The sequence below is a fragment of the Amblyraja radiata genome, chromosome 34 (assembly GCF_010909765.2).
Source record: "Amblyraja radiata isolate CabotCenter1 chromosome 34, sAmbRad1.1.pri, whole genome shotgun sequence".
In the NCBI taxonomy this organism is placed as follows: domain Eukaryota; kingdom Metazoa; phylum Chordata; class Chondrichthyes; order Rajiformes; family Rajidae; genus Amblyraja; species Amblyraja radiata.
The window spans coordinates 12214109-12239824 of NC_045989.1; the positions used below are offsets into that span (position 1 = coordinate 12214109).

At 41.6% G+C, this 25716-nt stretch overlaps 1 protein-coding gene across 3 annotated transcripts in view; it reads right to left on the reverse strand.

The window, feature by feature from the left end:
• The window catches only part of uaca (uveal autoantigen with coiled-coil domains and ankyrin repeats), a 118033-nt gene that overhangs the window by 23940 nt on the left and 68377 nt on the right, over positions 1-25716 (reverse strand). For 2 of the 3 annotated variants that reach the window (XM_033050358.1, XM_033050360.1), the window contains exons 6-12: positions 21019-21089; positions 18636-18742; positions 17413-17594; positions 10853-10890; positions 7605-7694; positions 4291-4398; positions 1846-1878 (exon numbers count right to left, since the gene is read on the reverse strand). In XM_033050358.1, the coding sequence (XP_032906249.1) occupies positions 1846-1878; positions 4291-4398; positions 7605-7694; positions 10853-10890; positions 17413-17594; positions 18636-18742; positions 21019-21089 (629 nt within the window). The remainder of the gene's footprint in view (positions 1-1845; positions 1879-4290; positions 4399-7604; positions 7695-10852; positions 10891-17412; positions 17595-18635; positions 18743-21018; positions 21090-25716) is intronic. The other variant, XM_033050361.1, reaches the window with a different exon arrangement.

The following is a 25716-nucleotide window of genomic DNA, read 5'->3' on the forward strand; positions in this document are numbered from 1 at the left end:
ATGTTAACTTTTAGGAAGTTGTGTGTCTTGTTGCTTTTTTAGTGTGGCTGTATGGTAATTCATACATCACAGTACCTTATTTGGTACACTTGACAATAAAAGACCTTTGAAACCATAGAAATAAATTTATTAGAATTAAAACAAAACAGTCAAGAATGGCAGAAAAGATTGGATCTCCACTCCCTGAAAAAGAGGGGAAATTATCCGAACGGAGGTTTTAAGGTTGGAAGAATTTGAAACACTGGACATTTCAGAGAGGAAGTTGAAACAAAGCAACATCTTTTGAGGAATATAAAGAAAGCAGGAAATAACTCAAGTAGGGAATTAGGAAGCACTGAACACACCGTGAAATGTCATTGGTAAATCAGATTATAGAGACAATCCCAAGGTACTCTATACATTAAGCAAGAGGGGGCAACTAGGCAGAGGGTAGGAACCGCTCAAGGATAAAGGAAGGAATTTAAGCCTTAAATCAGAGGACGTAGGCAAGGTGTTAAATTAGTACTTTTGCATCAGTATTCACCAAGGCAAAGGACATGGAGGATAGCAAGATTATTTTGGAGTGTACGAACATGCTCGGGCATTTTGAGATCGAGGAGGTGGTGCTGGGTCTTTTGAAGAGCTTTAAGATGGATAAGACTGCAGGGCTTGATGGAATCTATTCCATATTATTGAGAGGGGAGATTGCTGGGGTCTTGGAGATCTTTGTATCCTCTCTAGCCACAGTCGAGGTCTCAGAGGACTAGAGAGTAGCCAATATCATTCCTTTGTTGAAGGAAAATGGGAATAATCCAGGAAATTATAGACCTGGAATTATTGACATGAGACATGAGCCTCATGTCAATGGCAGGGAACTGGTGGATTGGATTCTTCTGAATAGGATTTACTTGCATGTGGGAGAGAATGGACTAATTAGGGACCGTCAGCATGGCGTTGTCTGGGGCAGGTCATGTTTTACAAACTTGATTGAGATTTTATTTTTGAGGTGGTGATGAAGGTGATTGAAGAGTGTAGGGCAGTGCTTGTCAAATAGTTGCTTTAAACAGCCTCCCTCTGGTTCCTTTACTGCAGTGACAATTACACCTCAAATATACTTAACTTACATCAACCCCTTTGAAACATTGAGTGTTTGAAAGGAACAATAGAAATGTCAGTCTTGCTTCTTTACATCTAATGACTGTAAAAGAATCTTGCACGAAAAAAATAATCTTTAGCAATTTAAAGCAGCATGATGCTCAGCATTAAAAATGACTGCCTCAGTTCCAGGGACCCAAGTTTAATCCTGATCTTGGGTGATATCTGTGCAGTTTAACATTATTTCTGTGACGAGGTGAGTTTCTCCTTGCATCACTGGGACCGAGAAAGTTATTTGGCCCCTGTGAATTAACCCCATTATGTGGGTTAACGCCAAGAGGAGTTAAAATGGGTGCACAGATGGGCATGTGTGAAGAATAGTTGCATGAATTCAGGGAAATTAGGACAAGAATGGGAGAAACGCTTACAGAAACCAGCATGGCTCCAATCTGTATCGTATTTGTCAGCATAGTTGTCCATAATTTAACACCATGTGGCACCATTTTATATATGATTGAGGGGGTTGACAGCAGTAAAACTGAGGAATTATAATTTGACAAGGCGAATTTTAAAAAGCTGTACAAGATTAGACATAGAGGAAATCATAGGTTTCACCAGCCTTTAGTCCTGGGAAACGTTGAATTGGAAGAAGAGGCAGTGGGTATCGAGATTTCAAAAGAATGACAGTTGTGAGAAATAAATGCATCCTGGCATCCTTCACCACGTACCAACGCAAGCCTAAATTCACATGTTTAAATGTTAAAAACTCACCTCATTTTGAAGGTCTCCCACTGACTTGCACTCCTGTATAATGGGAACAACAACATTTACCAAAAGCCACAAAGCATTTCACGGAGACCACCCTATCATCTCAGATATTTGATCACACGTGACATTTCTGGCTGCACTTACAGTAACGACAAAATTTCCAAATAACTAAGTGTTCAATTCCTCACTAAGTCTCTGAAAACCCAAGGACCATAATGCCCAAGATTGCCAAAGATGAAAAGTGTTAGAGGAACTAAAGTAGCAGGTGGGCGATGCCACGATTAAATTCTGAAAGCCCACAGATTCCAGAAAGGAGAAGGATCCACACTCTAGTCTGTGGAAAGTCAGAGGTTAACGTTGGAAAATAGCTCAGAGATGAGAAGAGGAGGTCATGAAATGAATGAGCTGGTAAGCATGTTCTGTTTGAAGATAAGAGAATCAATGACCAGGGAAGGAAAGTAAAAGAAAGAAGAGCATGAATACACAGCAAGAGACACAGCTAGATAGGAATGCACACAAATGTCATGCTGATAAAATAAATCTGCATCATTGGATTGCAATGTAATCACTCTGCCATTCCAATATCAGTAGCTGAGTTATATTTTCACAAAAAAGCACTGCCTGATCGGGAAATTGCTAACCTTTGCTTGGTCATTTCAGTAAATTATAGTAAAACTCTTTACATATAATTACATGCATTGCAAAATGTTCTGAAGATTACGCTCATTACTTTAATATTATTTTAATGTATTGTACTTGCAAATGACATTTGGCTGATTGGATACAAGGCACTTTGCATGTGGGAGTGGATGAAGAAATGAGTTAATAGAAAATAATTACCATATTTGCATTAGAGCATCAATCGGTTTGGATAGAATTAAAATACTTTTATTTTCAATGACTGCAAGTCAATGTGTTTGAAGTGGAAATTAGATGATTAATTACTTTAAATAGGGCACCCCAGAATTTATATAAATAAACATTCATGGGCACGAACAATGAGTCTGTCATTTTATTTTCAATTATTCTGCTGCAGAAAAAAATGAGGATTACATTCTTACACAGGTACCCAATTGTTATACCACTAACCTACAGCCCGAAACATGCCACTAACCTACAGCCCGAAACATTCAGCAGCAGTGTTTCACAATTGCAGTGTGGACTATCTACAAAATACAGCATATTCATTTGCTTAGTCTCTATCACAGTATTTGCCAAGCTTAGAACTCACGCAACAGGTCAAGAACAGCAGGGGGACAGGACTGACAACAGATGCAAGTTTCCATCCAGTTCACACACGGTTCTGAAATACGTCAATATCCAGGAACTACCAGTACAACAGCAGTGAGAGCAATGGGCTAAGCTATAAATACACACTCCCAAGGGATGATTAGGGAGGGGCAATAAATAAATGGGGCCTTGTCAGCCATAAATACATCTGAAATAAATCAATAAAGACGCAAGTGTAACGCCCAGTAATTAGTATTACATTCCACTTTCTGCGTATCCAAACATCCTGAGGGACATATAACCTTTAAGCAAACACAAAGTGCTGGCGGAAATCAACATGTCAGGCAGCATCTGTATGGGGAACAGCCCACTGATATTTCGAGTCAAGTTCCTTCTTCAGACTGGCATATGCTGCCTGAGCCATTGAGTTCCCCCAGCATTTTGTTTCATGCTCAAAATTCCAACATCTAGAGTTTCTTGCATCGATATATCAACTTTTATAGATATTCAAGAATTCTTTGGAGTTTTGGTAGGTTTTGAACACAGAGCCACAGACATAAGTGAAGTCATGGAGTCTGGACTCCAAAACCAAGTAGCAGATATGTGAAATGGGCCTGTTATCACCATAATTAAAACAGCTGTTTCTCATCACTGACTCTGCCTTGCCTCTGCTCACCTATGGCTGAAAGCTGACTTTATCACGAGGACATTTATCCCAAAGCACTATTCATTTTGCACTGGTTTTTACTTCCACGCTGCCATCCTAATACACCGCTCTCCATCAACCTAAAATCAGCCAAAACTTTTGCCCACGTCCTAATACACACCACCACACCATGCTCACTGATCCGCTGGCTCCTGAAAGAACAAATCTCCAATTTTAAAATTTACGCACGTTTCATCATCTCCCTAACTCGTAATTTCCTCACTCCTCAAATCTCGATCCTCTTAACCTGTTTGCTCCTCCGCGGGTGTCTTTGCCTTCAGCTGCCAATGTTCTTCGTTCCAGAATTCCCTCTCCCAACTTCTTTGCCATTACCAATTCTTCTTCAAGATGCTCTTGAGAAACTGCCTCTTTGACCAAGCTTTTTAACAAATTGCCCTAATTTCTCTGTGATTCGATGTCAAACGTTGTTTAGCAATGCTCCTGTGAAACAACCATGGATTTTTTTCCCCCTTGTTGACGATCCAGTTATATGCAGATTATTACTGACGTACCTGGCTCAGTTGTTTTTGAAGTCCATTCACTCTCTCCAGGAAGGCCTTCTGTTCATGACTGAGCTTTTTCAACTTTCCTTTGAGATCCTCATTTTCAATCTGAAGTTCCTAAAGACAAATGAATTAAATTTATCCAAACGGAGGAGTTGTGGGTGGGCGAGTGGGATTTGCAGAGAAAACAAACCTGGCTGCACTTGTTTCGAATTAGAAAATGGGTGCTGGGTGTTCAGATCTGGGACTCAATCAACTGTATGCGAGTATGAGGATGCTGCTTATCCTGCTGAAATACTCCAGCATTTTGTATCTATCTTTGTTTTAAATCAGCATCTGCAGTTCCTTCCTACACATCCCTGATTCAAGGATGTGCTCAAAGTTTCCTTGATAGAGGATAACATTTCCATTAAGTTCTGGAGACCTCTGCCCATGACAATAAAAGGTGGTGAAGGAGCATTTGGAATGGCACGTGAGCCTCTAGGTTGTACATCTGAGGCACATGTTAAGTGGTGGGATGAGTGGACCATCTCACAAATTACCCAGCAATCTGCCCCATCTTTGGAAGTATCTGGGGTTCCCTCCTTGGCCACATCAGTCACCTTAGAACTCCTAAACCAAAGTGGTATCGGTAAATAACAGGAGTCAATGGGAAGCTGCTGGACATGAGAGGATAAGCTGCAAAGAAGTAAGGAGAGGGGGATTGCTCTACTCGGATATGCTATGGATCTGATGGGATCCTCCTATGTTGTAGAATGTTGATCTGAGAGATCATTTGTGTTGAACACCTGGTTTAGAAGATGCCATCTCTTAAGCCAACATAAATATAGCTATTTAGAAGCTGGTGAAAATCTAACAGTTCCGTTTTATCATGGGCCTTGTGTGTTTATAGCAAGACAGCAAGATGTAAGTTTTCTGTACATGTCCTGTTCACAGACCCTTGAGGATATGATCTAGGTGGGCACTCCTGGTTTCATGCTGAGGAAGTACTGCTCAGTTGGAGCTGCCATCTCTTTTCATCTAGACTGTAGGCCAAGACTGAAGCCTAGCCAGAGTTCTCTCTGACATTCTTGATGTTATTAGACCCTGGACCACCATCATTTGGTTACCAAATTTACAGTGAAGTAACTACACTTCATTAGCTGCAAAGCACTTTGGACCATCCCGAGGTTGAGAGAGTGCAAGGATCTTTCAATATCAGAATGACTACCTTTCACGTTACAGTGTGGAGAAACGTTATACAGGCTTAGGTCTATCACTGTTGATGTTGTTAGACTTCGCAACGAAGATCAATTGTGCTTAATAGCACATTTCATTAATAGAGCAGCAGGGTTGAAGCAGTCTGTCCAATCGTGCTTAACTAACACATTTGTTACTCAGATCTGCAATTACTACGACAAAGATTGGAAACAAATTCAAGTGCAGGAAATTAAAATAATAAATTGAAGGAAATTTGAAACACTGAACATTTATTAGATCTTTTAATGTCTGAAGAGGTGCTTGAGGTGAGTTTTTCCTGATTGATTCGATGTGTGCTTTCGGCAATTACATTGAAAAGGCATCTGGATAGGTATGGGATAAAGAAGTATTTGGAGGGAAATGGGTCAACTGTGGGCTCATAAGACTGAGATGATTGGACAAAAGGGCTTGCTTCTATGCAATAGACAATGGACAATAGGTGCAGGAATAGGCCATTCGGCCCTTCGAGACAGCACCGCCATTCAATGTGATCATGGCTGATCATCCACAATCAGTACCCCGTTCCTGCCTTCTTCCCACATCCTCTGACCCCACTATCTTTAAGATCCCTATCTAGCTCTCTCTTGAAAGCATCCAGAGAATCAGCCTCCACTGCCCGCTGAGGCAGAGAATTCCACACTCACAACTCTGTGTGAAAAAGTGTTTCCTCATCTCCGTTCTAAATGGCTCACCCCTTATTCTTAAACTGTGGCCCCTGGTTCTGGACTCACCCAACATCGGGAACATGCTTCTTGCCTCTAGCGTGTCCAAAACCTTAATGTATAACTCTGACCCTAAAGGGTTGAAGCACCATTCTCTGGAGATACTGGAGGTCTGAAATAACAATGTGCAGGGTGCAGCATGTCAGGCATCATCCGTGGAAGGGGAAACAGTTTAATGATGGTGAACAAACAGAAAGTGCGGGAGTAACTCGGCGGGCCGGGCAGTATGTGTGGAGGGAGTGGGTAGGTGACATTTCGGGTTGGCACCCTTCCTCAGGCTAATGATGGTGCCTCGTCATGGCCGTCTGCATTGAAATTCTACGACATATGGCCCTTCAGTTGCTGCTAACCCTTGTCTGCGGCACAATCGGCTGTTAAAGTGCAGTTCTACTCATGGGTGCCTGATAGACCCTCTACAACTTTTGCTGTCTGAATTTCAGATTTATTCGGTTACAGTGGGGGTAAAAGTTGTTTGTAAATTAAAAAAAAAAAAAATAGAAGTGCTGCTAATTAAAAACATAATGAGCGTTGAAATGATGATGGAAAAAGCGCTTGCTTAACGTTGCCTATCAAATGAAGCAAAAGAGTGAGACGAGGAGAGTTATCTGGCTCATTTGCAGATACTTGCAAGGGTTTCTGACATCCAGCATGGTCCTGACTGCCCAACCCCAGCATTGCTCGATGGATTCACAAACCAGCCATTAGTGTATTCCATAACCTTCAGACAGGAGCAAGGTGATGAGTTTTTAAACCTTACAGGAAGGTCGGTGTGAGAATGGGAAGGGGAGTTAAAATGGTTATCAACTGGGAGATCCAGCAGGCCTGGAGTACTGGTGCTATAATTTCAGTGATGGGAATTTAACCCTCAATCTGTTGAATTCAGAGACAACAGTAATATCTGCCAGGTAGACAAAAATGCTGGAGAAACTCAGCGGGTGAGGCAGCATCTATGGAGTGAAGGAAATAGGCAACGTTTCGGATCAAAACCCTTCTTCAGACTTCAAACCCGCTGAGTTTCTCCAGCATTTTTGTCTACTTTCGATTTTCCAGCATCTGCAGTTCCTTCTTAAACAGTAATATCTGCCAAGCCAGGGTCATACCGTGGACTGTATTGCATCAGAGTAAATACTTTATTCAATGAGGGGACAGTTGACAATGGACCTTCAAAGATGTTAGGGACACAAGAGACTGCAGAGGCTGGACTCCAGAGCAACAAAGAAAACTGTTTGGAGGAATTCAGAAAGTCGAGCAGTGTCTGTGAAAGGAAACTAGTTGTCAACATTTCAGGTCAAGACTCTGCATCAGTTCCTCCAGAAGTTTGTTTTTTCCTTCAGCTGGTTAAAGAACATGCTACAATAATACCTTTATAGTGCGCTGCTCCTTCGGACTCAGTGCCAAATTGGTTTCGACTGGAAGATGTCTTTGATCTAGCGTCTGTGGCATTTCAGCAGCCTGTAATTTTTAAGGAAAATAATGCAATCACTTTAAATACAGGATTTTTCAATGATGAAGCAAAGTCTCAAGCTTGTGTGCACTGAATTATCTGTGATTGAATATCTGTGTGGCTCAGTTCATTCACCGATCAGATGACATTTAACATGACCTTTCCTCCGATCCATCTAAACTATGAATCGGTGCTGCAGCAAGAGATTAGATAGTAATAATTAGTTTTGGTTGCAAACAAACAGCAAAAGATACAGGTGCTATGCAGATGATGTGTTGCCCAATCCTCATTTCTTCTATACACGTTACTGTCTCAATGAATAAACACTTTGCGAGTGTCAGCTTCTGAGTTAAGATGCTTCTTTGTAAACTAGCGATAGTGGACACCAAATTAATTGTGGTCTACAATGAGATGTGAGTTAGAGGTACAGAATAAATGGTGGACTACAGTGAGTTGTGGGGTCAGAGGTGCAGAACATAATGAGATGGGAGATTATTGGTATAGAAATAATGGTGGGCCACAGTGAATTGTGGGGTTAGTGGTGCAGAACAAATTGAGGTCTCCAATGAGATGGGTGGTTTGGGATCCAGAATAAATCTCCTTCCATTAATATTATATTGGACTTCGATACTCAAAATTCAGTATTCTGTATTTCAGCCTATCTCCACTCCAAAAAAAATTCTTCATTGATAATGGCCAAAGGGACGTGCCCAGGGATCAGCAGGCAGTGCCCATATTTTGGAGGAAAGCTCCACAAAAGATTGGAGACCGGTAATCCTAATGGCCATCTTTTTGGAACTGCCACAGCAACTACTCAAATACCAACAAAACAGGAAGAGATAAACTGGTCCCCGTAATTGGATTTATTATTTCAGAAAAGTCAGCATCTCATAAAAAAGTAATCCATTCAAAGTACATTTAACAGCGCCAGCAGACTTCACTGCTGATGTCTTCACTGCTTAAGATCTTTCAAAATCTCCTGGAATTATCCACTGTGCTCTACAGCCTGGAGGTTTAAGTAGACATTTTAATGTAATTCAATTTCCTTCTTTCCAAAAACCAGGTAATGACCTTGCGCAATAATCACAAACGCCCCGATCCAAGATACCCATTTATACAGTCATGCTTATTCTAAAACACAGATTGAAATGTAATCATCTTTCCTGTCCGCCTTCCTCTCCATCATTCTCAAATTTCACCATGTAAGCTTTGAAAACAGCATGAGTGCAGGAGTGTAGAATCGTGAAACAAAGGGGTGAACAGCTGTAATTGCCAACAGATGGCTGATCACAACAAAAGCTGTCAAGAACCAATTTCGAAGTGCAATGGCTTACTGCAGGAATTACCAAGATAAAAATATTTACAATTGTCAAAAATAATCTTTAGAAAATCACTAGGTATCTGAGGATGGTGATAGGTAGTGATGCTGCTTCACAGTACGAGTGACCTTTATCTATTCCTGCATCTGCTGATGGTTGTACTGAGTTTGTACATTCTCTCCGTGATCGTGGGCTTCATTCTGATGCTCCTCCCGTTTCCTCCCCCATGCTAAGGATAAGTGGGTCGGTGGGCTAAATGGCAGCCCACATCCCTGGTGCAGATGAATCAGAGGGAAGTGCATGGGCATGTGACAGAATAGGTTCCATAGAAATTAGTGGGGAAATGGGATTCTCCAAGGCAATCTGGAGTCACTGGACGAAATGGACTCTTTCAATGCATGAAAAATACAGTGTAGTCCAACTCACTGGAAAGACTGGTATATATTGCCCATTTCTGCTGAATTTTCTGGGTTATTTCAGATAGCAGATATGAGTCTTATCAGGGAGAAGACAGCAGAATGGGACTGAGAGGGAAAAATAGACCAGCCATAATTGAATGATGGAGTAGACTGGATGAGGTGAATGGCCTAATTCTATTACTATGTTTTTTTGGTGCGTAAGGAGATCCATATAGGCCTTCGAAAGCCTTTGCTGAGCCAAATGGTAAGTTTTCAGAAGTGTCATAGTCACCTCTACTGAGATTAGCCTTTTACTCCAGGTTTATTTAATTACTTGAATTAAATTCCCATTTTGCTCTGGTGGGATTTGAACTTGCATCTCGGGATCAACAGTCCAGGTCACCAGCTTTAGTTATTAAACTAACTAAACCATTAGACATCAGGCAACATCCGAGAGTGTGGCCAAGGAGTTCTTCCCCGCCACCCATCAAGATTCTCTGCAGGAAGTTGGGTTGGACAAAAGATAAGAGGGAGCAGAGGAGGGGTCAAAATGGAGAGGTCAGTGAGGGGACAACAAAATAACCCAGTGAGGGGATGAGAGGGGTAGGAGTCAGCAAGATGCAGAACTGTTGAGGATTGTATATTGAGATTGGGCAAAAGCTTGGTATGATTCAGTCCGTCTTTGTACTATGAGTTGAACTTTAAAGTTCGACCATAGAGCCAATTCTCCAATTTATTCCCATCGGACCAAGAAGGCACCCTACATTAAAAAATAAATAAAAGCACTAGTATCATTCACTCAAACCATTCTCAACTCCAAAGGTATGCCGGGAATTAATTCAGCCATGAAAAGAATCATAATAAGAACAGGAATTGTTGGAAACATTCAGCTGGCACGGCAGAACCCCTGGAAAGAGAAGCAGAGTTAACTCAGTGCTGTTGAAGGGTTCAAGAAGGGACTGCAGATGCTGGAAGATCGAAGGTACACAAAAATGCTGGAGAAACTCAGCGGGTGCAGCAGCATCTATGGAGCGAAGGAAATAGGTGACGTTTCGGGCCGAAACCCTTCTTCAGACTGATGGGGGGTGGGGGGAGAAGGAAGGAAAAAGGGAGGAGGAGGAGCCCGAGGGCGGGGGGGTGGGAGGAGTCAGCTCGAGGGTTAAGGAAGGGGAGGAGACAGCAAGGGCTAGCAAAATTGGGAGAATTGGGAGAATTCAATGTTCAAGCCATCCGACGCAAGCAACCCAGGCGGAATATGAGGTGCTGTTCCTCCAATTTCCTGTTGAAGGGTCCTGTTGAAGGGTCTTGAACACAAAACATTGACCGTTTCTCTCTCCACAGATTCGGCATGACCTGCTGAGTGTTTCCACCATTTCTTGTTTTATTTCAGATTTCCGATATCTGCAGGTCATTTACTGATGTATACGTGCAGTATTTTTCAAGACTTACCTGAGAAACTTGGTGTGATTTCACACTGGAGTCTCTCACTGTGGGAGTAAAAAGGCAAAATATTAACAGCATGAATTATGGACACAAATTTAACCTTCCTCTGCAATCCAGATTGTATAATTCGTGAACAAAGGTTAGCAAGGAAATAGATTACACAGAGAGAGAGAGAGAGAGAGGCAGTACATGGGTGGCAAAGTAATTGTGCAAGAACACCTTTGTAATAGTTAATGCCACTTACATACAATCCATAGACCAACATCACTGAAGGCACCTCTTAAGGCACCTCTGACACTGAGGAAGACATAGGCAGCAGACAAGAATGAACCCAACACAAGACACACTAGGCTGACATGGATGTAAGCACCAGTCTTTCTATTGCTGGGTCTAAGTCCTGGAATTCCTTCTCCAACAGCACTGAGGGAGCCGCCTTCAACAAAAAGACTGCAACAATTCAAGAAGGCAGCTCATCACATTCTGAGCTATTAGGAATGGGGAATAAATGTTGGTCTATCATGACACCCACAATTCACGACTGAATAGACAAAGGTTGCCCTATGTTTGGATGTCACAAATGGGAACAATTCAACGTGTAGAAAGACAACGTCTACATGTAATATTCATGGAGCTGCATTTCTGTCTGAAAAACCAATAATTCAAAGTCCTGTTCATAATGTGAAAATTGTTCCTATTGTGAAAATTCTACGAGCTAGAACAAAATTGTGTGTTAATAATCACAACGCTCTATACAAACACACACACACTTGTTGAAACTAGAAACTAACCTTTCACATTGACAAACGTTCACAAAGTGAAAAGTCAATAGCAGGGAACACATAAAAGAAAAGCCCGACAGATTTTGTCTGATAAACTGAGCCAGTCCCACTTGCCTTTGCCTGGACCACATTGTCCAAATCTTTAAAGGCGGCACAGTGGCACAGCTGGTGGAGAGGCTTCCTCACAGCGCCAGAGACCTAGGCTCGATCCTGAACGCTACTGTTTGGGTGGAGTTTGCACATTCTCCCTGTGACCGCATGGGTTTCCTCCGGGCGCTCCCGTTTCCTCCCCCATCCCAAAGGCATGCAGGTTTGTAGATTAATTGGCCTCTGCAAATTGCCCCTAGTGTGTAGGGAGCGGATGTGAAAGTGGGATAAAATAGAACGAGTGTGAACAGGTGACCGATGGTCAGTGTGGACACTGATCCGAAGGGCCTGTTTCCAAGCTGTATCTCTAAACTCTATCCTGTTGTGTACTTGTCCAAATGTCATTCATATGTAGCATTTGTTCCCACCTCTACCACTTCCCTTGACCTATTGATTTTCCGCATTGATTTCATTTCATATTTGAAGAATAGTTTGTAGGAATACCCAGAATTCTAGTTAACATTTATATCTGAGTCAATGTCCTTAAAGCAGGCTATTATCACACACTGGCTGTGGGAGCCTATTGTGATCAAATTGCTAGCGCCAGCTACATAACAATTTCCTAAATGCACTTCAAAGTGGTTGTAAACAATTTTGGCATATCCTGAGATGATAATGAATACTTTAGAAATGCTACTCCCCATTTTAGGATCCCCACATCTTGCACTTTCGATATCGATTGTATTTTGAATTGAAGAATTGTGATTAAGTGAAGCACAAAGTTTGTCATTCTGAACCCAATGAATGAAACATTTTACAAATGACCATAAAGCATTGAAGCACACAGGAGAGGGAGAGGAACTCAGCCACTTTTGTAATTGGAATAACAACAATAATAAATCAATTTAAAATCTGAAAGGCAGCAAACAGCTGGAAACCATCCTGGAAGTGAAGGATGAATGAAAAATATTAATTTTCCAGTAAATGGGAAAGTGCCCAATTTGAGAAGTTTATGACAATATAAAAGTCAAGGAAGAGACTTAAAAGTTTCCACAAATGCTGATGACTCAATGAATGGAAGACTTCAGAACCAAGACATTTTTTTTAAAAAAGACGATAAAAATTAAGAGCAAATGAATGAGAATCATAAAAACGAGCTTCAATAGGAAGGCCGACGGGAAAAGAGAAGAAAGGAGAAAATGTTGATCTCTTACAGGTAGAAAAGAGAGAATATAATAAGCAATTAAGAAATAGCAGAAACGTTAAACAAACACTTTGTCTGTGTTCATGGAAGACAAAATAATCCTGCAAGAAATACCAGAAAACCAAAAGTCTAGTACAATGGGGTACTGAAGGAAATAAGTAATAGAATTTAAAAAAAGGTTATTAAGAGAAGCCAGAGAGGAGATTATAGGGGTCTTGATGGAGTTCCTTTCAACTTCTCTAGCCAGAAAACTGTTGAGTAGCAAATGTTGTTCCCTTGTTTAAGAAAGGAAGCACAGATAATCCCGGGAATTCTATGCCTTGAAAAGTTGACGAAAGTGATCAATGAGGGCAAGGCGATGGTTGTTTCCTACACGAATTTTAGTAAGGTATTTGATAAAAGTCCCACATGATAGGCGGATCCAGAAGATTAAGATTCACGGGATTCACAGTGACTTGTCGTATGGATTCAGAACTTGCTTACTCGCAGAAGGGTTGTGGTGGAAGAACATTATTATGGGCTGAAAGTCTGTTACCCAAAATCCCTGGAGTTTGCAGAGATCTATGCTGGGACTGCTGTTGTTTGAGATGTATACAAGTGATTTGGATGTGAATGTAGATGGGTTAGTTAGTAAATTTGCAAATGACACCAAGACGCCAAGCATACAGCGGGATACAGATCAACCACAGTAACGAATGGAGAAATGGGAGAATTAAATTCAAACAAGTGTGAGGTGCGGCACTTCAGGAGGTTGAATGTTAGGGGAAGGCATACGGTTGATGGGAAGACCCTTAATAACATTAATGTACAGAGGGATCTTGTTGTCCAGGACCTTAGCTCCCTGATAGTGGCAACACAAATAGACAGATTGGTAAAGAAGGCATATGGTATGCACACCTTAATTGGTCGGAACATTGAGTACAAGAGTCAGGAAGTTATGATGTAGCTCTATAAGACTTTGGTTAGGCTGCATTTGGAGAATCTTGTCTGGATTACAAGGAGGAGTTGGACAAACTTGGATTGTTTTCTCTAGAATGCCAGAGGTTAAAGAGACCTGATAGAAGTAATTAAACTTATGAGAGCCATTGATAAGAGTTAGAACCTTTTCCTTGGGTGGAAATGTTTTGTTTACACAGAGTGTGGCGGGTGCCTGGAACGCACTACCAGGGGTGGTGGTGGAGGCAGATACAATAGCTGCATTTAAGAGGCTTTAAGGTAGGCAAATTGAATAGAGGGGTATGGATTATATAGGCAAATTAGATTAGTTTACCTTGGTATTAGGTTCGGCATAGATATTGTACCAATATTATATATTGTAAGTACAACAGAGGCTGAAGAGACTAAAAGACGGGCCGGGCAGTAGGTTAATTGGTTACTGTAAATTACCCCAAAGTGCAGATGGGTGGTTGGAGAATCACACGTTAATTGGCATGAGAGTGCTGGCTCGAAGGGCCAAATGGCCTACTCCTGCACCTATTTCTCTATGAGAGTGACAATAGATCACAGGGAAATAAGTAGAGGAATGGGCTGAATGGCATCCTTTCATGCTGTGAAGAAATATGAGTGCATAATGTTCTTAATTAGTTGAGAAGGTGCAGAATGCACTGAGGTATGGACGCTATACAAATACATTTTGAAAATCAGTGTCTGCACTACGTCACGATTTATGGTGGCAGCCAATAATACGCAAACGCTTGCAATCAGCGCCAATGAATAATCCAATAATCTTTCACATTAACAACAGCATAATTAACTCAGATTTTGAACTAATTGCTCGTAAATCTGAGGTCTGACGTTGAAATCCCCCACACACACCACCAAAGATATTAGAGCGATCTTTGCACACCACAGCTGTGCATACAGTTTAAGTCTGCAACATTGCCGGGGTAATCCACTCTGCAATCAGGAGATGGCACTGTAGAGTTATATGTTAAACTCCGGACACTGATTTAACAGAGTTAGTTTGAGTATTTCATTCAATTCCTTGCCATCAAACATCCATTACAAGTTGAGCAGAAAAAACTAATTGGTGGAGGAACTCAGCGGGTCAAGCAGCATCAAGGAGAGAAACTGCCAGACAACATTCCAGGTCGGGACCCTTCTTCCATTCTCATTTACCACAATTAAGATGTCGAAATTCAAGCACAGGTTACCCAAACTGCAATGGTTCACACCATCCTATATTCACAGGAACTTTCCCCAGCAACAGGGGTATACGCAACACCTGTACTTGTACCTCCTCCCTCAACTCCAACCAGGGTCCCCAATAGTCCTTTCAGGTGAGGCAGAGGTTCACCTGCACCTCCTCCAACTTAATCTACTGTATCCGCTGTTCTCGGTGTGGGCTCCTATATATCGGCGAGACCAAGCGCCTACTAGTTCTACTGTTCGCAATCTTGCAGCCCTTCTTTATCACCTGTTCACCAGCCAACAATGGACCTTTATGGGCTCCACCCTTCCACGATCATCTGTTAACAGACCTGATTTGTTCTGGCCTTTTCGTACTTCCAGTTCCTTCCCCTCAACTTTTAGTCTGAAGAAGAGTCCCGACCCGAAACATCACTCTCCCTTTTTCTCCAGAGATGCTGCCTGACCCGCTGAGTTACTCCAGCACTTTGCGTCTATCTTCCTCATATTCACAGGTGTGGCCCTTTCAACTGATGCAGAAAAATGCGTAGTGGATTGGTTCAAGACATTAGCTACCTCATCGCAATTAACTGTTTTTTGTGGACAATTACAATATACTTCACTGGATAAAACCATTTTAATTACACACAAAAGTGTCCCCACATTTGCAATCTATTAACAATGAATAAACAGATTATTTATCAAGCGCATGTACTTAGTGGCATCCTATGATGGCTTTGTACCTCAATTTGCATTTATAATGAACATGTTGTGCGTGTGGTTGTAACTCAGCTTCATGAAAAAATACTGAGCAGTTGACAAAGAAACATTAGCAGCTGATCATTTAGACATCATGTTTCTGCTGCTACTTTGAAGGAGCGATTGCATTAACAACATTCCACTATTCTTTCGCCATAGCGTTGCAATCTTTTTCAAGTACACATCCAATTCCTTATCAACAAGTATCTCTGGATCTATGACCCTGGCCTTTCAGGCAGCAGATTACACTTGCGCCCTTTGAAGCATGTGAGTAATAGCTTTAAGCTTAACATGATTCGCAGGCAATTCATCTTCGCTGCAGCAATCTTGTGCCTCATCCATGTCCAACATGCTTCAGAATTACAACAAGGCTACGTTATTCATGCGCACACACACGCTCATTCAAACACCCTTTGTGGCATTTCATTCTTGCATAAATATATTAGGTGGGTGGAAATTGTGATTCAGTATATCTAAAGCACAGTCATTGCAAGAATCTCTTCAAATTGGCCAGAATAAATACTAACGTTTCAAACCTGTATTTATCAAGCCATTTCACACACTGCGCCCCAGACACTCAAATGGCAAAATCAAGACAGCAACAAAGATAATGCATGGAATACAAATTAGATCAAAGTCAAAGTGTATGTGCAAATCAGTAGCCCACCCCCTCCCAGACATAGTTTCCCAGCCTAGCGTGTAAACGGTTGATTGTGTCAGATGTTTGGCCCAGCATGGATCTGGGTGATGCAGGCCAGACAAGTCCAATGGTGTAACGATCTATTTTTGAAACGAGCCGAGAGAAGCACGTTATTCAATCCAAGAGGGCTGTAATGATGTTAATACTCCACTCTAGCCTACTCCCACTTTCTTTCACTCCCATCCACACATACTTCTTATGCCTTTCTGTTGAGCAGTCTCCTTAAATATTTCATGGTCAACTTTGAAGAAGCCTCCATGCAGCACCAATGTCAGACTGTGCACCACAAATACCAGAGCTTATCACCAGCCCTATTCTCCTAGGCACTCAGCTCCCCATATCAACCCAGCCCCAATCCACTGGCTACACTGGAGTCTCCTTCTCACTGAATCACTGGCTCTTCAGTTATCCCACTTTCCCATCCATTTCCTACATACTGGGAGAAATTTACAAAGGCCAATTAACCGATAAACCCCTGGGATGCGGGAGGAAACCGGAACACCTGGAGTAAACCCACTCAGTCACAAGAAGAACGTGCAAATTCTACACAGAGAACACCTGAGGTCCGCAGCAAACTCAGGCCCTGAGACATACCAGCACTACCATGTAGCCAGCAAACTGTGCATGGAAAGATCCCAATTCAGCTACTTGATAGAGCAGACTGAAAAAGTTGAGAAGCAAGCAGTAAAAGTTGGCTCCAGGACACTTGGAATCTTAAATTCCTAACTGTGCGTCTCAACTGAAGGACAGCCTCTCTAACGGCATAGCATTCACCAATACTGCACTAAAGATGCCTAATCCCTGAATCTATAATCCTCTGATTCAGACAGAGTGCAACCTAGAAATGAGGACAATGGGAAGCAAAATAAATTAAATGGTCAGATATTTTTGTATGCATCAATCATCTTACCTTTAACCGCCTTCTCCACTGCAGTTCTGATCAAAGTCAACAGGTCTGGGTTTTTGGAGAGCTGTGCATAATGCAAGCACTGGTGATCATGCTGATCCACCAAGGTAACATCAGCTCTGTGTTTTAACAGAACATCTACTGCATCCTTGCAACCAGACCTGCATCCCAGCATCAACGCAGTCCTAAAATAAAAGTCCCATGTTAGACGTTGGAAGCAAAGTACAGTGTCTCACAAAGTACAGGGGCTCCAAATTAGTGGTGGACAAAGTGGATGTGGCACATCCACAGAAATTCAAGAGTAGATCAATCAGCCCTTCATACCTGCTCTGTCAACAAGATGACCAGTAGTCATAGTCACCTTTAGTATCATATTCCCCCATATATCTTGACACTTTGTTACCAGGTACACTATTTGGTTTCCTCCCACATCCCAAAATCATGCTGGTAATTAAGCTGACAATAATAAATCACTTCATTGACATAGTTGTAATAAATGGCAAAAAAGAATGATAGGGCAGTTGATGCACATTAGAGAGAGAGTGAGAGAGAGAGATGTATTACAGGTGTATAAGGTGAGGCAATTGCTCCCAAGAGCCAGATACAAAGAGCCAGTATGGCATTCTGAGTTGTTAGGAGTATAAGGTTAAATGTAAAAACTTGCTTGAGAACCATAACCAGTACCATCTATCTCAGATACAGTCGTCAAACAAAGTAAAACAAAAATGAGAATAATTCCTTTACTGGGAGATTTGAGAGAGAGAGAAACTCACCCCACAGGGAGAGGCAAGGGAACTAGCAAAGATGGAATCAAAGAATAAGCGAAGAATTACAGTCAGAAGTAATGAAAAGGGTGGGAGAATGGTCTTGTGCAGCTCGAAGAGCAATTAAAGGCAAATTGGCTGGATTCTGTTCTGTGAATAGCACGCAACCTCACTAATAATGGAGAGTAGGTTGCTTAGAAATGTCTCCCAGTCTGAAGGCCTCCGATCCGAAAAATCACCTGTTCCTTTTCTTCAGAGATCCTACCGCTGAATTACTCCAGCATTTTGTGTCTTTCTTCTGCTTGGAAATAAAGCTTGCCTTATTAACATAAATTCACACCGTCTACCAATGAATTACTGGAATTACTGGATTGCTCATAACACCAAGATGAATTGCCATTTCCTCAATCAACATGGACAGACTTTGTTCAAACTTTAAATATTTTCTTTTGTCCAAATTACCTGTTTTCTTTATCTCTGGAGTTGATGTCTGCTCCCCGATCCAGTAAAAGTCGACAGGCCACTGGATGGCATGAGTGGGCGGCCAACAGAAGGGGGGTTCCTCCATCCTGAACACAACACAGCAAGCAAAGGCAGTGAGACTTTCTCCACTCTGTCCACATAATTACCATTCTACTTGTCAAGGGTATTTGATATAGCAGCCTGTTTAACAGGCACCCATTCCCATTCCACAACCATTCACTCACTCCATCACCGATGTACAGTAGCAACAATCTGTACCATTACAGAATGCCATCGAATTGAGACGGGGTGGTGGAGGCAAATACAATAGCAACATTTAAGAGTCTTTTAGATAGGCACATGGAAGTGCAGAGAATAGAGGGATATATATCATGTACAGGCATATGATATCAGTTTAATTTGGCATCTTGCTTGGCACAAACATTGTGGGCCGAAGGGCCCACTCCTCTGCTGCACTGTTCAATGTCCTGAGACAACACCTTCCAAATCCATGATCTCGACCAGCTAGAAGCACAAGAGCGCTAAAAGCATAGGAACACGACCACCTGTAAGGTGCCGTCCAAATTATAGTACACACACTATTATGACTTGGAAACGCAGCTTTGTTCCTTCATCGGCGTGGGTCAAAACCGTGGAACACTCTCCCTAACAGCATTGTGGGTGCACCCACATCAAGAACTAGTGCTTTAAGAAGGCAGCTCAACGCCACCTTCAAGGGCTTGTGCAATTAAATGCTTGCTCAGCCTGCAACGCCCACATCCCTTGAATTAATTAAAAAAATTGATGCCTTTTCTGTATTCTTTAAAAGGCCTGTCCATTGATGCTATTCCATAATGTGTAAAACTGGATAGAGGTTCCACTACTGCCTAGAGCAGTGGTTCCCAACGTGGGGCGTACGCCCCACAGGGGGGCAATTCGATTTTTAAGGGGGGCAATTGAGCGCGACTGAGGAGGTCTGGGTCCAAATTTTCGATTTTTATTTTTTGGGATTTTCCATCAGGTAAACATATGTAGTTTATGTTTCTTCAGCTGAAACGGAGTTCACTTTTTAAATGATAAGAATTATATATCACCACATGGGGGGGGGGGGGGGGCATCAGGATTTTAGAGGTGATTAGGTGGGGCATGGCCAAAAAAAGGTTGGGAGCCACTGGCCTAGAGGCTCAATATTATTTCCGAGTCATCTGAAGTTATTGAACAATGCCAAATCGAGAAGGCTGCACAATGGGTTTTAAATTTGGATAGGTGGCTTAATTTAAAAAAAAGATTTCTGACTTAAGGGCTGGAACCTAAGGGCCAATCTTATTCACGCAGATGGTTGTGGGTATATGGAACGTGTTGCCAGAGGAGGTAGTTGAGGCAAGTACTTTAACAACATTTAAAAAACATTTGGACAGTTACATGGATAAGAAAGGTTTAGAGGGATATGGGCCAGACACGGGCTGGTGGGACTAGCGTAGATGGGGCATCTCAGCCGGCATGGGCAAGTTGGGCCGAGGGTATATGACTGTTTCATTCCCTAAAGGATATCCATGATTCAGATGGGTTTTTACAATAATCTCAGTAGCTTCATACATATACACAAATACGAGTTAGATGTTTGCGACATGGCCGAGCAGTGGTAGAGTTGCTGCCTTACGGAGCTTGCAGCGCTGGAGAAACAGGTCCGATCCTGACTACGGATGCTCTCTGTACGGAGTTTGTACATTTTCCCCGTGACCAGCCTGGGTTTTCTCCGAGATCTTCAGTTTCCTCCCACACTCGAAAGACGTGCAGGTTTGAAGGTTAATTGGCTTGGTATAAATGTAAATTGGCCGTAGTGTGTGTAGGATGGTGTTAATGTGCAGGGGTCGCTAGTCGGCACAGACCCGATGGGCCGAAGGGCCTGTTTCCGCGCTGTATCCCTAAACTAAACTAAACTCTCCTCTAGCCTGCTTCACTATTTAATAAAATGATGGCTAATCGAATTGTAACCTCAAATCTGTGCTCCCATTTCCTTCCCCCCTACCCTGAAGCAACTTTCTACCTCTGCCTTAAAAATATTCAAAGATGCTGCATCTATGGCCCTCAAGGAAAGGAGATTGTTCCCACGATTAAACATCCTCTCCATATCCAGCTGGTCAATGATTACCAACACTGAGATAAACTTACCTTTTTGAAATAAAGGTTTGTAATTTAATTCCTTGAATTTAAATTCCCTGGCTATTGGAGTGAGATTTGAAGTGGTATCGCTGGATGACTGAACCAAAGCTTTTGACTATGAGCCCAGTAACACGGCCACGCAATCTACAGTCATGATACATTTCCCTGCCGTATATCTTGCGTTCAGGAATATTGCATCTCAGACATTCATCGCACTTACTTTATCCTTGACATTCACAATGGCTCCATGGTCCAAAAGTAGTTTCACACATGATGCACAACCAGCAACCGCTGAAACATAGGGAATAAGTACAATTGAAATCACAGCGCTGAACAACAGACTGGTTAATTTGTTAGAGGTCTGACAGCATAAACATGACTCGTTTCATCTGATGGACTGAATCAGACCACAAACTGCCACGATATACCACCAAGAATGTATATGCATTGTTTCAGTATTTAACTGGCTTCTTCGGTAATGAGACGGGTGGAGAGAGAGAAAGAAATGCATTGATATATATTCCTCTCAAGAAGTCAAATCTCGTGAAACATCTAAAAGCCAAATAAGTACTATGGAAGTGCGATGGACATTTTGTACACTAATTACTTGCCGGTGCCTTGTTGAATAATTATTAGCATGATCACCGGGGAGATGATCTCAAACTTGCGTTCTCTTACTCAGAATAATGACCTAGGATTTATTTTTTTTAATGCCTACCTAAGAGGGCGGACCAGACAATAACTTCATGTTTCAATCAAAAGATGGAGCGAGACAGTGGCACTCGGTCAGCAATATGCTGGAATTCTGCCATGACATTTGCACTCTAGAATGGTTTCTGCACCCATGACCTACTGATGAGCAACTTCATGCCCAAAGCACAGATGTATGGGAGAACTACAAAAGTACAATGGAATGAAGATGGCAGGCAAGATGAAGAGTGCATGGCTGATTTGCAAGGGAGGTCTATTTCTGTGCCATACATTTGCTGCACTGCTTTGTGCAGAAGTTTGGTACTGACCCCTCTACAAATACCAATTTAAGATTGGACATCCACTCTAATTTTCATTTCAATCCTTTCACAAGGGAATCAAGAAACATGATAGTAAGGTGGAAATGAAAGTCAAGGTAGATTTGCCATGATCTCATCAAACAGCAGAGCAGGCTCAAGAGGCCAAAGAGCCCCCTCCTGCTCTCCGGATTTTTTACATTCTTGACTCAATCAGTTCATCCTTTTCTAATCAAATATTCCCTTAGCTAACCAGCAATGATTTAGCAGGTTATGACTTTATCTTGCAGCAGTCACTTCCTAACGTTTTAAGGAGAAAGATGATGAGTAGATTGCCAAGATGCACTGTGGGATAAGAAATGTCTCATACGTTTTGTAGCATCCAAGGCATTTTTTAAGTTGCATGCAACTTTCAAGTCTAGTGATAAATAATCTTTAGTAAAAGCAAAAAGGTATAACATTTTATCAACTGAGAAATCTTAGATAATGGTCGATATCAAAAAGCAAGAGAGGAGGGCGAAGTCAAAAAGCAGAGTTGGTTGTCTGCACTATGGATGAGGAGAATGCTTGAAATAAGAAAAACTTTAAAATTGACCAGCTGTCGTTATTTCAACTTTAAGGAAGAGGGGAAGCACTCCTTACATAATGCTCTCTAGATCACAAACAACTCGCACCCAAGTCAACCAACATCCAGGTCACAAAGATAACAATAAGCAGGAGACACAAAAGATTCCAGATGTTGGAATCTGGAGAAAAATACAGACCATAGGAGCGGCAAGATCTGCCCCTCCTCCCTCACCATTGTCCAAGACAAGACCAAGCAAGCTCCTCATTCAAGCAAGCAAATAAGAATATTTGGCCTTGTTTACAATGTCCATGACACACTAGTTTAAATCTATAAAACATAACCTTCTAAAATAAACACATTCTCGCACAAAGCATTAAAACGTACCCTGAGGGTCAAGTCCTTCACTTCAGTGTGACAGAAAACAAACTAATTCTAATTGCAAACATCAGTGGAAAATACCGTGACAGCACAAACAAGCTGTCCTACAACTTTCCCTCATTAATCAATAATACGAGTTCTCTAGCTCATTAACAAAGATAATTTGGAATTACCTACCTACATGATAGTAAAACCACCGTAACAATTTCAGTTGGTCACAGATTTATATCCTTCTAGGCTTTTTCATAACAACTTAACTGCCTGGGATTTATTTAAATTACCTGATAGATGCCTTTAAGAAGATGATGTGATTTACAAGGGATTACAAATTTCAGTTGCTAAAAAAAAAAATTCAATAAGATATTGAGAAACATTCTATCTCCAGTGCAGAGAGAACATGTAACTCACTCCCATAAGGACTGATGAGGCAAATTGGATTAATGGGTTAAATGATAGGATAGATTGAGGAAAAGATCCAAATGAGATTAGTTCAGATAGACACCTTGGTCGGCATGGCTTTTCATACTGCAGGACTATGAATCTCTGACTCTTGAAGCTAAATAAATACACAGGGAAAGATATAGTGCTGAGGAAGGCTGGGTCACACGGTATTCTGGAATCTGCAGGGTTTACAACGTGATGCACTAACACTTCCCAATTAATAACATAATTCAATCACGACTTTGCTCTTGGACGAGAGATTTGAGCAGGAGAGTGTTAACGGTTCCAAATGGGTGGTGGTTGAATGACAGACAGATGGCTTTGCCTGAAATGCTACAGTGACTTTCCAGGACAAGATAAGCAGCTGCAAGCTTATCTTATCCCAGACTGAAATAACTCATACATGACAGTGTGGAAGGGTGATAGACTTGAAGTCGGTCTGAGGATCTTACATTCTGAACAAGGAACAAGAGCGTGAAAGGAACCAATTTCAACATTAATTCATCCCAGGCCAACCTGGTATCATTTATCATTTTAAAATATCAATTTCATTTTGATTATTTTACCCTCGGCTCAAATATTCTCCTTGCAGTTGTGCTTTCTCTGGCAGTTTGATGCACAAAAATATGTCTGTTATACTTCCTTCACTGCAACACTTAAATGTACTCTATTGGATGAAAAACTGTTCTGTAACTGTGAACGACGCTATTAAAATTATTTTTCAATTTGCCTTACAAGATGTTTTAATAACGATCTGCAGCTATAAAAAAACTCTAATATGTTAAACAAAATTTTGGATTTCAGTTGGAGCTAACCCATCTCATTTTCATGAATAAAGTTAGCTTAATTAATTAGATCTTGATCAGTTTTAAAGCACTAAGCATTTGGGGAACTAAAATGTAATTTCTACACGATGAAACCAAAATGTATAAAAATGGCCTTTATTAAAATCTGACAATGTTCACTTTAACCACACGTGATTTTTTTCTATTACAAATCTCAAATTGTGGAGTACAGAGGCAAATAAATAAATGATGGGTCTTTGACCACACATTTCACTGTACCAATTGGTACATGTGACGAATAAATGTATCTTGTATCGTGTCCCAAACCTTATGGAGGGCACTGAAATGCTGAACATAATTACAAATTAAATTTTTATGCAAGAGGTGGTTTATATTAAACCTTTCTTCACTATGAGGATACTTACATGCCGAGCAGATCAGACACCGTCTAGGGAGGAAACGTGCCACAAGGGGATAACTTTTCTGCAGAACCGGTCTAACAAACAGAGAGCAACTCACCTGAAATTGCAACATTTGATATCGATTCTACAATGAAGCTCACAGTGGCACAGTGCAGAAGATAACTGGTAGATAAGGCTGGGTAAGAGTGGGATTTGCAACTTCACTTTTAATTCTCCATCTCCTTTCATTGGAGAGTTCTGTTGCAAGACTATCAGTCTGTAATATTAACTCATTTTTAAAAAACTTTCTCCATACTCATTGTCCAACACGCTGAGTATTTCCAGTCATCTCTTTATGCTTTCAGATCTTTGTGAGAGTTCTGATCTGCATTTCAAATCTTTCACACACCCCTTTGTTCACTCCAACAGTCCTCACAAGTCTGTCAAGCAGATGACTTTGTGAATAACATTTCCTCGCAGCTAATCATTCTCACCAAGAGATATTTATTTTGTCCTTCCTATTTGTACCTTCTTGAAACTTAAAAGTTAATTGTTTTATCACTTCCCCGGCTTGAATAAAGAGTTGTGGCACAAAAGGTATTTCTATTTATACAGATTGGCCAAGTGCTTCCAGTATTTTGTTTTCATTTCTGGTATCTGCAGATTCTTTTGAATTTTTAATTATGTACAAGCAACTGAAGATTTTGACAGTTCTCAACTGTACACCAATATTTCCAGCGAAAAATAAACTTGCTCTCTAAACACGTAAAGCACCAGAACCCCATTAAAAAAGGAGGTTGCGCCCTGGTAAAGCAGCTGGCCCTGATGGTGTATGTCCCAGGCTACTAAAAGACTGTGTGGCTCAGCTGGCGGAGCCGCTCCGGACCATTTTCAACCTGAGCCTCCAGTCAGGGAGGGTACCAGGTCTGTGGAAAACATCATGTCTCGTGCCGGTTCCCAAAGCAGGGCGGCCGACCGAGATCAACGACTACAGACGGTGGCCCTTACATCCCATATCATGAAAACAATGGAGCGGCTACTCATTCGTCTCCTGAGACCACAAGTCCAGCACGCACTCGACCCACTACAGTTTGCATACCAGGAGAACATTGGGGTGGATGACGCAGTCCTCTACATGCTGCACCGGATCTACTCCTTTTTGGACAAACCCCGTGGCTATGTGAGGATTATGTTCTTCAACTTCTCAAGTGCGTTCAACACCATCCAACCCCTGATTCTGAATGACAAGCTTAAGAAGATGGGGGTGGATTCCACATTTATCTCCTGGATATACGACTACCTGACGGGTCGACCACAGTTTGTCAAGCTGGGGGACAG